This window comes from Dunckerocampus dactyliophorus, chromosome 18 (genome assembly GCF_027744805.1).
Source record: "Dunckerocampus dactyliophorus isolate RoL2022-P2 chromosome 18, RoL_Ddac_1.1, whole genome shotgun sequence".
Taxonomy (NCBI): Eukaryota; Metazoa; Chordata; class Actinopteri; order Syngnathiformes; family Syngnathidae; genus Dunckerocampus; species Dunckerocampus dactyliophorus.
In genome coordinates this window covers 13,508,331-13,522,573 of record NC_072836.1, presented here as the reverse complement: position 1 = coordinate 13,522,573, position 14,243 = coordinate 13,508,331, and the positions used below count along the sequence as shown (strand labels likewise).

The 14,243-nt window shown below is 39.2% G+C and overlaps 1 protein-coding gene across 1 annotated transcript; it reads left to right on the top strand.

Annotated features, from left to right (window-relative positions):
• Window positions 1-1,062: 1,062 nt before the first annotated feature.
• rras (RAS related) lies at window positions 1,063-12,801 on the top strand. Its single transcript, XM_054760576.1, has 6 exons — window positions 1,063-1,692; window positions 3,446-3,533; window positions 4,053-4,155; window positions 7,317-7,425; window positions 8,190-8,308; window positions 10,179-12,801. The coding sequence occupies exons 1-6, from the start codon at window positions 1,606-1,608 to the stop codon at window positions 10,264-10,266; spliced, it is 594 nt and encodes a 197-aa protein (XP_054616551.1). The 5' UTR covers window positions 1,063-1,605; the 3' UTR covers window positions 10,267-12,801.
• The last annotated feature ends 1,442 nt before the right edge of the window (window positions 12,802-14,243 follow it).

Below are 14,243 nucleotides of genomic sequence, written 5' to 3'. Positions count from 1 at the left end.
AGGTTGGACTCAAGGAATTATTAAGTCACTCATGCATATTTCACTCCTGTGACCGTGCCTTTTTGTCCTGGCGCCGTTCCGCTGTTAAATCAAATTGCTGCAGTACTTAATTTACAAGCTAGCAAGAAAGCAAGATAGCATGACACAGGGCATGAAGGAAATTAATTGACAATGGTCTGCAGCCAATCAGGACACAGAAAACAATGGGCGGTGCAGACAGACGAACGAGGGAAGAGAGAAACACTCAACGTCCCACCATGCAATTCTTCTTAAAGGGCCAGGCTCGGCCTGTAACAGCGTTCATACAAATTTAAAAAAAGAAGCACAAAAAAAAATTCTGCGAATCTGCAAAAGGTGAACCGCGACAGAGCGAGGGAACACGACAGGAAATGTTCAAAAAGGGAAAATGAGGGAAAACAAGAACATGTATTTGCAATTGGGGGTGCCTCTGATGTGCCCGAGTGTTGCTGAGCGGATCGGAAACTGTGCTGCTTGGGCCATCTGAGAAGATTTTTTTTCATGAGCGTTAAATACAGACACTATTAATACAGGACAACACCGAGAAAGAAGGGCAAAATACGTTAGTTTCCTGGAGAAAACGGGAGGGTTGACAGGTATGAATGCGTCAAGTCCATGCCCTCTGCCGTGAAAGTCATGTACTATTACACCACCAGGGATTTGTATGTGATATAAGAAAATTGATTATTATGTAGATAGTTACATTGCCCTATTGGTGAATTTATATACAGTCTTGTAAAACTGTTGATTAAAATATTTGCTGTCTTTTATTTTGATCATAATCATGATCACCAAATTAAAAGCAAAACCACAAAAATCATTCAAGGATCTTGAAAAAAATTCAAGTAAGATGTATCGGTGTCCATGGTGGTATCGGAAATTGTAGCTCTGTTTTGACAAGGTATCAGACCGATACCAAAATTTGCAGTATCGCCCAGCTGTGGTCTGAAGTCCGAGTGGCGAGCACGCGCAGCATTCACCTCCTGCGCGCCGCACATTATGAGGTGACGTCACAGGTACTCCCAATGACCAAATAAGGAACGTGACACATTAAAGTGGAATTTTTTCCGGCGCAAATTTGAATACACGAAGGGAGACTGTGTCCTCGGTGTGTGTCCGTTAGCGAAGAAGACACGACACGACACGACACAACACAAAACAACACCACAACGAAAAAGTAACACAATTTGAGTGGACATTGACGGACTGGGTCGTTAGTTGACTTTTTTTCTGGAGGAGGAAAAGAGGAAGCAGTTCCGCCCTCACGAGCCGACGTGAGGCCGAAAAGGAGACCAAAGCAGAAAAGAAGTCGACAAAGTTTGGCGTCAAAGGTCAAAACCTAAGACACACTGTTTTAGTCTCTTTAGCGGACATTCTTGTCAATTTCTTGTCTTTTCGGCGGTGGTGCGCTTAACTCCTAAAAATGACTTTTATCTTGCCGAGTAGTAAGTTGTTCTGATACTACAGTCCTCCTCGATATCACCTACTAGCCTTTACTAGCATTTTATTAGCATTTAGCTTAACTGCTTATTGTTTGACTGATTTTTTGTAACATCCGGGAAAGTTCTCCGTTAAAAAAAAACTGCGATGAGCGGAGAAGAGGAAAGATTCAAGCTGGTGGTGGTGGGAGGTGGAGGAGTGGGAAAGAGCGCCCTGACCATCCAGTTCATTCAGGTAGGACAACATCACCTGGAGCATGCATGCTTCTATCTGTAGAGTGTATACACTGTAGTACATACATAATATGCTACGTCTAATAGGGGTGGGGAAACTGCAAATTTGGTGTCCGTGTATCAAGAAAACAGCAGTGGTATGCAAACTTAAATTTTTAAACTTTTAAAACCAATCCACTATGCTAAGACGATAAACAAACATCTTGCATGTAAGCGTTGCATTATTAGAATCACAATTTTAACTTTTACAGTAGATCCCCGTAGATCCCCGCTTTGCGTGAGTGTTATGTTCCGTCCTGCTAGCTTGACGTTGACGGTCTCCTCCGATTTCAGATCAACATTTGCAGTAAAAGTGACTTTTCGATTCAGCTTCAGAGCCCCGCCCCTTTTCTGTTCAATATGCCTCACACACTTTTTAAATGCATTGCAGTATAAAATATGTAGGTACTGAATGAATGATAATGAAAGATGATTGATGAACAGATGCAATCAAGAGTCACAATTTAAAAGTTATAGCTAAGTTTCACTTCTCACAGTAACTGTGGTGCGTTCAGGGACCCCCGAACAAAGTGCAAAATCTCAGTGTTTGACGAAAAAACATTATCAGTGATGGGCTAGTGGTCAGCACGTTGGCCACACATCAGGAGATCTATAAGATCTGGGTTTGAATCTCCGTTGGGCATCTCTGTGTGTACTTTGCATGTTCTCCCCGTGCGTGCATGGGTTTTCTCCCGGTGATTTTCTCCCACATTCCAAAAACATGCATGTTAGGTTAACCGGCGACTATAAATTGTCCATCGGTATGAATGTGAGTGTGAATGGTTGTTTGCCTATATGTGCCCTGTGATTGGCTGGCGACCAGTCCAGGGTGCACCTCGCTTCTTGCCCGAAGTCAGCTGGGGTAGGCTCCAGCATACCCCCGTGACCCTAGTGAGGATAAGCGTCATAGAAGGTGCATGGCATTAAGACACCAACATGTAAAAATTGTGGGCTTTCTCACAGTGGTAGATGACCTGTGTTGTCATGTATTTATAAATTATTACCTACTTAGGATGAATGAGATGTGTTTTCTGTGGGGAAAAAATTGCTTTTTTTGGAGAGAAAATAAATACCGTATATATTTTTGACCAAAACTACACAAATTTGCAGGGCTGTGAATGCTGAATTGTGAATATGTGGGGATCCACTGTACAGGACAAATGCACACTGTACATTTGGACTAATAATACTTAGACAAAGGTATCTGTATACATACTCTATATAACTTCCTAACTATAAAGTAAACAAAACAAACAGCAGTTCTAACTTGCATGTTAAGTCCAAACTTTAAGCAGGATATGACTCCTTGTAGACAACTTCCCTGCCTCAAAATAAAGAAAAACCTGTTTGTAAGTATGTAAATACATGCTGTAGATGAATTATTACAGAAAAAAAATGCAGAACCAAGCACTGTTAAGTTAAATAACGCCTGTTGTTGCAGATAGTTGACTTAAAATATTACAGAAGTGTGTCACAGAGACCCACATGCCTTCATGTTGTTTTACAATTCTATAATCTAATTTGTGTCATTATGAAATAATACTTTTATTTGTGGCAAGACAAATATGTCATTTTTAATTAATAATAATTGGGGAGATGCTAAAATTTCTTCTTGGTGTGAATGTGGATGGCTGTTGTTTTGTGTATACTAAGTGTACCTGCATCAGTAGCTCAGTGTGATTCAACAATGCATATGCATGATTGTCTCTTTCCAGTCGTACTTTGTGTCAGACTACGACCCCACCATTGAAGACTCCTACACTAAGATCTGCAATGTGGATGGAAAGGACACGCGTCTGGACAGTAAGATTTACACAGTACATGATTTATAACATCACTGTTTGTCACAGTGCCAGCAAGATGTGCGAAAAGCTTTGTTTAGAAGCAGAGGGTGTGTTGCAATATGATCGGATTTTCCCTTGTTAGGACTTGTACCAGGCACGAGAGTTACTGCACTTGTGCTGGAAGCTAAGGCACAGGGAAATTACTATATGGATGTTGTAACACCTGGATAAAGTTTTCCAGCGGTCCTGGTGTCAAGGATGGGACCAACATATGATGCACATACAGTGATTCATCAGCTCCACTTCCCTAACTCCCTCCAGTTTGTTGCTCGTATGTCACGTTTGAGGGAGCGTGCAATAGTCGTGCTGGTTGCAGCTAAAGCAGCTGAAGTTCAAAAATCAAACAGAAACACGAGGATCAGGGGAACGTCCGTTTTTCTCTTCCTGTGACGGAGAATCAGTTTCATGCCAACGAAAGAGTAAAACTACTGTTGGTTGTGTGTTTGTATTACATTTTGCTATTTTGTGTTTTTGTCAGTCTTAGATACGGCAGGTCAGGAGGAATTTGGCGCGATGAGGGAGCAGTACATGCGCTCAGGAGAGGGCTTCTTGCTGGTGTTTGCACTCAACGACCGAGGGAGGTAAGTTTCTCTTCCACCTCAACAAATGTTGTGTGTTATTTTTTTTTTTAATGTGCAGATGAAAAAGTGTATGACTGTATGACCTGACCACTTTGATCAGTTGTCAAGATGGGCTGACTTGTAGGACTGCAATGATCCATCAGCAACATAGGTTTCACTGGAGCTGGCACCTTGTCGTGCTTGTCCAGCTTTCTGAACGACAGTAGGAGCAGCAACATGGATGGAGGCAGTAAATAATAGATTAAAACATGATAATATTTCTTGTTTAGAGAAAAGCTATCTCGTGGGAAGAGGGCAGCCAGAAGTCATATCAGACTGCAAGTTATGGCATCGCAACTGTAAATGATAACACACATAATATGGAAGTGACAGTGCGCCAGGCAGAATTGGAAGGGCACATTAAGTGCTTTACGCATACACACTATAATCCTTGCAATCCTACCTGCACTCAGCATTTACTCACTCGTGATGTTTGACATGATTTTTGGCGTAGTTCAACAGCTGTTATTTGTCCAGGTAGAAGCTGTAGTAATTCTCCACTTGATCAAAGTTACTTAAGATTTGTCAGATCAAAACACAATTGGTGCATATGATTCTATCAAAACATGTAATAGTAGAGCCTAATAGTAGAGCCACAATTAAAATAAACATGAAATAGATTAATTTACTTCCAATATCTTATAAAAATTGGAAGGTTACATCTACCAACATTCCCATTGCACAGAACCAGCAGGAAAAGTAAAGTGCACCAGTAGCAGCATGTATAAAATTAACAAACGTCAGCATATTCTGAGTAACAAACATAAAAAATCTGCCATTATTCACAAATAAATAATAGACTTCTGAATTCAAACAAAAATCCTGAGCATACAATCTGTGACAAAATAATATTTTTGCTGTATAGCACAGTCAAAAACAGCTTTCATACAAAATATAGATTTCTGTACCAGCGGCTCTCATACAAGAATAATGCTTGCAGATGTCAGTATATTATGAATAACCAAAAAACTAGGCCACCCTTATTCACAATTGCAGTATTGGTGAAATAACGTTGCGATAGGATCCAAAGTGTGCAACAAAGCACAAAAAACCTGCTTCTGAACAACTGAATACAGCCACAAATCCTTTGCAATAAAAGTGTTTCAACCAGAAACACTTTTCCGAGTTGGGTGGAAAATTAGTTATCACCAGCTCGATGTTTCTCTGGTTGGCAGCAACTTCAACTGGCTGTTTTTCCTTCTGGTTCAGGTGGAAACATGCTATGTGGTTTCTCATATTTGTCGTGTTACCAAAATATTTTAAGCTTGTACGACAAAGCTTGTATATTGTCTGGCTCTTGTCCAGCTCATTTTTACCTTAATCTACGTGAAAGCCAGACGCTCGCTTTAAATCCAGCGGGTGCAGCTCGGAGTTTATGCTCAGCCATTCTGGTAGCGTCTTACACTTGGGTGCACCACCATAAACTGTCAGGGCGGCACTTCCGCTTTCCATCTTTTTGTTCAGTTTTTTTTTTGTTCCGTCACGATCGATTTTTGACATTTATGAATCGATTACTCGGAGGGCGCAGACCTCCACCTGGCGCCATAGTTCTACCCATATTGTGATTTACACCATAAATATTAGCCCTATTTATTTTCTCTACATATTTAGATTCCTTGACCATGAAAGCATACCATTAGCAATTGGATTAATAGTGAGATTAGTTCAGTAGTTATTCACAAAAATTGCATTTTCCGTAATGGCGGTTTTCTTCTGGATCTAGAGACACCAAATCCATTGGCACACTCCAGATTCCAGTGTTTTGGCTACACAGAATGGTGTTTGTTGCATGTTTATTGCTTCATCTGTTGTCTTCCTATGATGAAAATTCCAACAGTCCCCTATTTTTTCATAATCTGGATCATAGTAATTATTCCATTATCCGGATTAGTCTTTGATGTTTTGTAGAACCTGTTGGAAACTTGTCCTGTATTTTTTTCCAAGTGCTCTGACCACTTTTTCTGCAGTTCTATGCACATGTGTTGAAAATGGTCCTATCTCGCAATGTTAAAGAATCCTTAAAAAAATTCCTGGATCCAGACGGTGATCCGGATCACCCATAAAATGTAATCAGTTCTTCCATATCCCATTTCCGACAATTCTTGAAAAATTCATCCAAATCCATCCAGAAATTTTCAAGTTAATTTGAACACAAACAAACAAACAGATAAACGCCGGCAAAAACATAACCTCCTTGCTGCGGTTGCGCTTTGCGCTGTACTTGGTGGAGGTACTGTAATAAAGGGGCAGCAGTGAAGGAACTGTGAATAGCCTTCAAAGCTTCGGCATTGGACCAAAAGTCTGTTATTCTTTCGCTGTAGACTTTGCACAAATACATGCACAATAGGAGGAAAATGTCAACAAACTGTTGTAGGTTCAAAAGTCACAAATAAATGTTCCGCAGGTCCTTCATACCGACCGCTATCAGGCTCTACAACACCTGAACCATTTTGTATTTCACTATGTCTATGCATTGCATGCATTGTCTATGACTATGCATTCTTGACTTGTGTACATACTTGTGTATCTTGCTTGCTGCTGTAACAGATGAATTTCCCTGCTGTGGGATTAATAAAGTACTACTACTACTACTACTACTATGTTGACAACCGCTTATGTCGACATGAGTCAGACAGTACGAGAGATGTCGATTTAAACGGGTTCCTTTGTTTTACTTTTTACAAGGGCTCCTGTTAGTCATGGGCCCTGACAATCTTTGCATGGGCCCTGGCTCAGTGTGCTCTGCCTGCCTGGTTGGTCATATACGTAAACGTGGCCTGGACGCGATGCAAACAGACCACTAGCTGTAACGACTTGTCCAAATGTATAATTTACAGTATCTGGAGTCTGGGAAGGGGGATAGAGTTTTTTTCATGAGAGAGAATACATTAAAAGACCAGTAGATACAAGGTTAAAAGCAAATACATCTTACTTAAGGAGAATATATGCAGACACTAACGACAAATATGTGTACTGCAAGAGAGCGCATTAATGGGAAGCTGGTCTAATTGGTGGTAATATTTGTCCACCATTTGTTAAATGCACAAATCTGTGCTCGGTGTAATTGCACTATATAATATATTTTATCTTTTGCACTATATAATGGCCTTTTGTCTTAACAGCTACCATGAGGTCCAGAAGTTTCACACTCAGATCCTTAGAGTGAAGGATCGAGATGACTTCCCCATGCTGCTGGTTGGAAACAAGGCAGACCTGGAGCAGCAAAGAGTGGTAACTAAACACAATCTGGTGGACCTTTTTAGTGCCTGTTAAACCTCCCAGGACTTGGTGATGCGGGCACACACATCCACAGATTGACTGTTATTAGGCAATTAAAACAACAATACAGTATGCTTGTTGCTAATCTGTAAAAGTACAGCACATGTAATTATTTTTTACTACTGCCAGTGACTTTGTTTGAATTGTTTTTAGTCACCAGAATTATGAAAGAATTTAAATAGTTTTTCACAGCCCTTTGAGGGGTGGGGCTGAGGCAAATGTGTTATTGCAAATCTGGATAAAGGTGTGGCTAGCAAGCAGCCTTTTCAGTCCAATAAATTTGTCGTACAGTACATTTTTGTACTAATTTGGAAATAATAGACATGTAATGCAGTACTTCAATTATTGAGTGCACACAACCTGTTTCTTCAACTCCACAAACCTGTAACAGCAATGGAAGCAAACCTTTTACTTGTTATTTTTTGAGAAGGCCAGAGTTAAGTCTTAGTTTCTATGACTGTTTTGTTCATTTAAATTGTGCTGGTATGATACCACATACCACAACCAATGATGGTTACTTCATCCAAATGCATATGTTCTTGTGGACTGGTGTGTGCTGAGGTCCCACATGACGGCATGCCTTATGGCGGTATAACCTCTTTTTTTGTGTGTGTATATGACTTTAGAGGTGTATTTTCCCAGAAAGAACATTTAGGTAGATTTGTGATCTACACTTCATACTTAAGGGTCATTTGAGTAATTGTTGTTTTGTTTAGATTTCCAGGGAGGATGCTCAGGCATTTGCCAGAGAGAATAAGATCCACTATATGGAGGCCTCAGCTAAGAACCGCTACAATGTGGATGAAACCTTTCTGGAGCTGGTGCGAATTATCAGGTATTTATTATTATTACTTTTATTGTACGAATAGATACAGCGATACTTGACCAACTACAGTGGAACCTACTTAAGTTGATTCCGCTTATGTCAACAACCCATCTTGTCGACCATCCTGCCCTGGTCCACCGTGTTCTAATTACCAAAAAGTGCCAACTTAAAGGAAAACTCCACATTTTTGGAATTTTGTCCATCGTCCATACTCCTTATGTGAGACAAGAACACATGTCTTTCCCTTGTCCATGTATTCCAGATAGTGAAAAACTGATAGCATGAGGCAGCTAATAATGCACGTAATGGGATTCACCTATTTCATCTATAAATCCTTCTACAAATACTTCCAAAAACTGTGCCCTGCGATTGGCTGGCGACCAGTCCAGGGTGTACCCCGCCTCCCGCCCGAAGTCAGCTGGGATAGGCTCCAGCATACCTGTGACCCTAGTGAGGATAAGAGGCATAGAAGATGGATGGATGGGTGTGTAAACCTAAGACAGTAACAACATCAAATTAAAAATGAATGAATATGTGAGTATACATGAGTATGAGCCTAGTTTGTTTTTCAGAGAGTAGAGTATTATGTTGCTGTTTGATTTATGTGGTAAAAGGCAGTGTGCTAGCATGAATTAACTTGAAGTTATGCACCAACAAATATTCACATTAGCACTCAATAACATCATCAAAACCTACCTTTATGCGTTCACACATAGTCATAGTATCGGCCTTTGGGACCAAATATGAGGTCAAAGAAAAACAGGAAAAATACAGCATAGTATGTACAACGTGGGAGAACGTTAGCACATGGAAAATGGTGTTCTGTTGGTTTTTAAATAAAATAATGGCCCATATGTATTTACACAAAATTTGATGTAGTTATTTACAGATGTGTTTTTTTTTTTTTATAATCATTGCACCTGAAAGTTTCCCGTAGCCTGATTCGGCCCCGCCCACGCACCGGTGGTTTGCTCTACAACGCACAGAAAAGGGAAAGACGTATGTTCTTGTCTCATGTAAGGATTGTGGATGATGAGACAAAATTCCCCACCAAAAAGGTTTTCCTTAAAGTTGACTTGGACATACATGATCGACCACTTTTGTTGACATAGAGTTTGAGAAACAAAATGATCATTGGACCATATGAAAAATGTTTCCATTTATATCGACATCGTGTTTTAATATTGTTAACTTCATCATTATCACCAAGCAATGCGAAACAACAACAGCAGCATAACTACTGTCTAGTTACACAACATTAACATGTCAACACTGACTTCGTGTTCAGTACAAAATAAGCTTCAAAATAAAAGGACAAGAGTGTTAACCTGGATTCTACCACTGCAACCAACAAAATACACCTTTTTATGTGTTTATTTATTTAACAGATTTTTAGTCACCCGAAGAAATATTTGCACACATATGAAAGCTTTCATGTCATTGTAGTCAAGACATACAACAAAGTGACCACAGCAACTCTGTTAGATAAGGGTCTAAAATATCATATGAAAACAGAAGAATCAAAATAGGAATATACACAAATCGAGGAAAACTTCTGCTGGTTTAAAAATTGCCCATCTCCTTTTGTGTCTAGCTAAAGTCAGAAGTAACTGTGCAAGCTATGGCTAATTTCAGTTTTGATGTAGATTATGTCAACAACTGCTTATATTGCCATAAGCCAGTCTGAGGTGCGTCAACTGCAGTGGGTTCCAGTGCATCTGAATGTGTACTCTATGTGTTTTCGAACTAAAATGAATTGAGTTCGGTGAATTAAATGAAATGTACTGTGTTTCAAAGGGCACAGCACATTCTTATTTCAGTAGGACAACTCTGGAATGATGAAATCATTTGCTTTGCTTCTTCCCTTCTCCTTCCACAGAAAGTTTCAGGAAATGGAGTGTCCTCCCCCTCCAGCGCATCATGCTGGGAAAAAGCAGCGTAGTGACTGCCCTTGTGTCCTCCTCTAAGCACCGTTACTATGGACACCAAAGCCTCTCCAGCTTGTCCAAAAAATAATTGTGAGAATTTGTGTGAGACAGTGGGATAGGGTGAGGGAGAGATAGAACTAAGGTGCACCATTTTCTCCACAAATGGTTTCAATTTGCACTTTTCTCAAAAGCAAATCAATATAGTTTAATTTAGTCTAAAGGAAGAGCTTTGAACAGCAGCAGAAATAGTTCATCAAGTTATAGATCGCGACATCATCATACGTTATTGGGTGTGAGGACGTGCAGGCACTGATGTCAGCACAGACATCATCACATGTATGTAACATGTATATAGGTACGCTGACAAACTGCCATAGCATGGTAGTAATGCAGAGTGTGACATACCCAGTCTCGACATATCAGTTTGCTGTCATGTTCCAAGCTGGCCTGTAGGAGGCAACACCAGCATTACAACAACACAGCAAACCTCACAGCAGCAGCAGCCCGTTTGGTAGTGGTGGGAGATACTGCGAAGTATTGCAGATACCGATACTTTTAACTTGACATTTTTCAGGATCATTTCATTACTTTGTGATTTTTTTTTTTTAATTTGTTGTAATCATGATTATAATCAGAATACAACACAGGAGAAAGATTTTACCAAAGCCAATAAATATTTTTATCAACAAACTTAAAACAACAGAAGACAATGTGACATTATCAACAAAATACAATTATCCCTTTTACTACATACAATTACATACAAAAGCTCTCCTGTGTTGAAGTATGTAATCCCTGAGTTTGTAAACAGTATAACAATATGTCAATAGAACAATTTCAATAATGTAACATAGGAACACCAAAAAATACACACATTTGTGAATATAAACAGAGGCAAGAACTGAAAAATACAGATCTCATCACGCTGGTATCAATCCGAAACTAATACAGTGGCATCTCAATGTGTTCCAGACACCTAACAGTATGAACAAAAATACATTTTAGAGAGAATTATAGTTTTAATTATAAATGACAAATGACATGGACAAATGAACATTTAATATCATTTAACAGTATAGATTCTCCGGAACAATACGGTACAAGGCAAACGGGCTAGTTTGTTATGCGCAACATTGTGCGATAACTGAGACCATGTACGAAATTTGTTATGTGCAATGCTGTACAATAACTGAGACTGTGTATGAAAATGCAGGCTCAATTTTTGGCCGAAAACTGAATAATGCAAAAACTGTGGTGTTTGGCCGTAGTACCCTTGCTACCGATACTTTGGTATTTTAATCAATCGGCCCACCTCTAACATTCAGGCTCTCTTTTCATGCCAAATATTAGACCAAATGTGACAGCCTCTAACACTGTAAATTCCAACCATGACATGAGACTTTTTGAATCATTTCACATTGGAATTACCATATAACTTAATTTTTTCCCTTGTGAATGATCGCAAATTCGCCTAGAAACAGCTTTTCGTTTGACTGCAGATGAGGTATGCGTCCAACTGATGCATATTCCACACATATCAAACACACTGCCTAGTGTCACTACTTTGCATTGTAGCTAAATTTATATTTTTTGTATGCACTATATTCATATTTCCACTTTCCACTCCACATCTGCTTGACAGCAAAAACACAAATAATTTATTTTTTTATGTAATTGTAAATACAGTAAGGGGTTCATGCATTTCAACAGGGTAAGATTATCTCCATTAATGTCTGTTCTTGTACGTGCAGGTTTTTTAACTCATGCACTTTTTACATCATTCAATCCTTCATTCAATTCCATCATTATTTCTAAATTGGTTTACATGAGTTGACGTGCCATAGTTTATTCATGATCACACCGCAGGTCAGGGGTGTCCACACTTTTTCCATGGGGGTGCCACTTTGATACATTCTGTCATTAAACATGCTAAAACCAATGCAATGTAGGTCAATACACGCAACGCAGAAACATCTCTTTGTGCTGTTGGTGACAAAGCAAATTAGTGTAATATCTAATAATCATTAATAATAAATGTATATTATTTAATTTTTTATCCAAAAAATGAGCTGCAGGCTGAAAATGACCCCCGGGCCGCACTATGGACACCACTGACTTGGGTTGAGTTGATGTTTAAAATGCAGAATTCCTATACAGAACTGTTCACTGAAGTCCAGAAAAAGATAGTAAGGACAACGTTCCAAAAGGTTGTTCAATATCTAGTCTGTAATATTTTATTAATGCTGCCATACATTTCATGTTAGACAGGAACCAAGATGTTTTTCTACAATATTTGGACTCGGACTCCACTGTGCTACCACACAGACTAGATTAGAGCTTGTATAGCAATTTTACACTATTTTAAGAATACAATCAAATGCAAATCAGTTAAAAATGTTATTCACAAAGATGATTATTCATATGGGCAACCAGAGAGCAGTTGAGAAAAATATATTGGGAGGTTTTTTTTTCTTTCTCTAATAAACTATTTTATTCATTTATAATGCTTTGGGCAACATGAATTTACATGTTTATATTATAAACTGCAATTAAAATGTTTTACATTGACTTCAATGACCGATTGATTTTTGTATTTTGTTGCAGATGCTGCTGATTGTATAGTTCACATCATATGTGTCAGATACTGGTCAGGTAAAATAAGGGCTTTACAGTAAATGCACTAGTAGGAAAAGACCGCCATGGTATCATTTCAAGCAGTTAAGAGAGTTGGGCTGTGTGTCAAATTAAATCCAGTGGATCCCTGCAAATTAGCAGATTTTTGGTCAAAATATTTTAATTTGTATTATTTTCTCCAAAAATAGACATCTCATTCACCATAAGTCAGTAATAATTGTATATACAGTATGTGGTAATGCAGGTCAAATGTACAGCATACATGTACCACTGTTACAAAAGGCCACAATCTTGACATGTTTATGTAATAAACCCACCATTTTTATGGACCCATAAAAAAAATAACTAAAAATGCCTATTTTTGACCCTTTGAGCCATATGTTATGCCTCTCAGTTACAAAACATTTTTCATTCAGTTTTACACATTAAGAAACAATACAGGGACTACACAACATCACGTCTTGTCAAAGCGTCTTCATGCTGGAAAATGTTGAGTGAATTGACTTGTGAGACAGCACCTCTGCAGGAATCACTCTTGTTTTTTTTTCTTTCATGCCTGCTGATAGCGCCATCAAACCACTTTCTATTTAATTTACCTGAAAAAAGTCTTCATTATTTACAATTTAAAGCAGAGAAAAGAAATGTGCAAATATGCTGGGGAGCAAATGATGAGCTGCGAATAGGAGGGGTTTACTGTACTGCGATTTTGCGCTTACTGGAAATGACGATCGCAAGTATTAACGCTTCTTCTTTTTCTTCTGTTCACTACTTTCCACCGCTAGAGGTTGCGTCTCACATGCAATTATTTCTAGTTAGGGTGCCAAGTGGTCATCACTGTGCACTTGTGATGGGAAACTCGATTCCTTTTACTGACCCGAGTTCTTATGAGTCACTCACTGAACTGAATCGGGTACTTGATTTACGTGAGTGCTCGACGAAGACTCTTTCACCGACTCGCAATCGTAACTTGTTGCGCGTGTGTGAGTTTTACCACATGCCTATGGCGTCAAATTAATGCCAAAATTTGCATGCGTAAAAACTATAATCAGCGCTCATTGCTGCTCCCTTGGTCTAAATAATTTATTGATGTCTTTAAAGGCTTATTTTCTCTGATTATATCTACTATATTGGGTAATATGAGCGTTAACGTGACTATAAGGGTTTTATTTCATGTCTAGTTGACTCGACCTCGTCTGCCTCAGATTGGCTCTAACCTGAAGACTAGTCGTTAAAGTAACCAATCAGAAAGGAGGGGTATTGTGGGGGCCGTCCATTCAATGCCCGCCCTTAGAGTGCCAAATCTCAGCAACTCCGAGCGTGTAGAAAGCACAGGGAGTGAGCTCGCACGTGTGGGGAGTGACTTGCAGTGAGCAGTTATTTAG